At 60.5% G+C, this 1,015-nt stretch overlaps 1 protein-coding gene across 1 annotated transcript in view; it reads left to right on the forward strand.

The window, feature by feature from the left end:
- Positions 1-927, forward strand: part of ID1 (inhibitor of DNA binding 1, dominant negative helix-loop-helix protein) — a 1,116-nt gene extending 189 nt beyond the window's left edge. Inside the window, exons 2-3 of the mRNA XM_006767882.2 lie at positions 1-231; positions 475-927. Of these exons, the coding sequence (XP_006767945.1) occupies positions 1-231; positions 475-516 (273 nt within the window). The 3' untranslated portion in view covers positions 517-927. The remainder of the gene's footprint in view (positions 232-474) is intronic.
- Positions 928-1,015: the final 88 nt, after the last annotated feature.

The following is a 1,015-nucleotide window of genomic DNA, read 5'->3' on the forward strand; positions in this document are numbered from 1 at the left end:
CTGTACGACATGAACGGCTGCTACTCGCGCCTCAAGGAGCTGGTGCCCACCCTGCCCCAGAACCGCAAGGTGAGCAGGGTGGAGATCCTCCAGCACGTCATCGACTACATCTGGGACCTGGAGTTAGAACTGAACTCGGAATCTCAAGTCGGGACCGCCGGGGCCCGGGGGCTGCCCGCTCGGGCTCCGCTCAGCACCCTCAACGGCGAGATCAGCGCCCTGGCTGCCGAGGTGAGGTCCGAGTTGGAACAGCAGATCGTTCTCTTCCTACAGATGGGGAAACTGAGTCCCTGCGAGGGAGGGGGGACCGGACCCTCCGCCGACCCTATCCTTGGGGGGTCCCTGGCTGTGTCGGGGTTCCCAAGGGCATGGCAAGAAGCGCTCCTTCTCGTGTCTGCTGGGGAGGGGGCGGCTTGCAGCCTCGTCCCCTCCAGCCCGCCCGCCCGTCTCACCTCTTCTCTCTCCGTTTCACAGGCGGCGTGTGTCCCGGCGGACGACCGCATCTTGTGTCGCTGAAGCGCGTGCTCCAGACCCCGCCGACCCCAGCCCTCCAGGGGCGAGAGGAACGAGCGCTCTCTGGGCCTCCCGAGCGCCTGCCGCGGCTGGGGAGGAACAAGACAGATCAGCGGCCTTTGGGCGCCTGTGGATCCAGCCCAGGGCTGGGGGACTGACGGGACAGGCCGACCTTCCCTCCACACCTATCAGCCACCAGAGACTTGGGGGAGTTTCCCCCCCGTGTGTTTCTATTTTTTGAAAAGCAGACATTTTAAAAAATGGTCACGTTTGGTGCTTCTCAGATTTCTGAGGAAATTATTGCTTTGTATTGTATATTACAATGATCACCGACTGAGAGTATTGTTCTACAATAGTTCTGTGGGTTTTTTTTTCTTCTGTTGTTATTAAACAAATACTTTAGATGATGGTAAAGTTGCAGTGTTTTCGGATTGAGGGGAGGGGCCTGGGTGGGGGGGTGGCCCCTGACCCTCTGCGCAGCTGGCGCTGGGGGGGGGGGGGC

The sequence above is a fragment of the Myotis davidii genome, unplaced genomic scaffold (genome assembly GCF_000327345.1).
Source record: "Myotis davidii unplaced genomic scaffold, ASM32734v1 scaffold562, whole genome shotgun sequence".
NCBI classification, from domain to species: Eukaryota; Metazoa; Chordata; class Mammalia; order Chiroptera; family Vespertilionidae; genus Myotis; species Myotis davidii.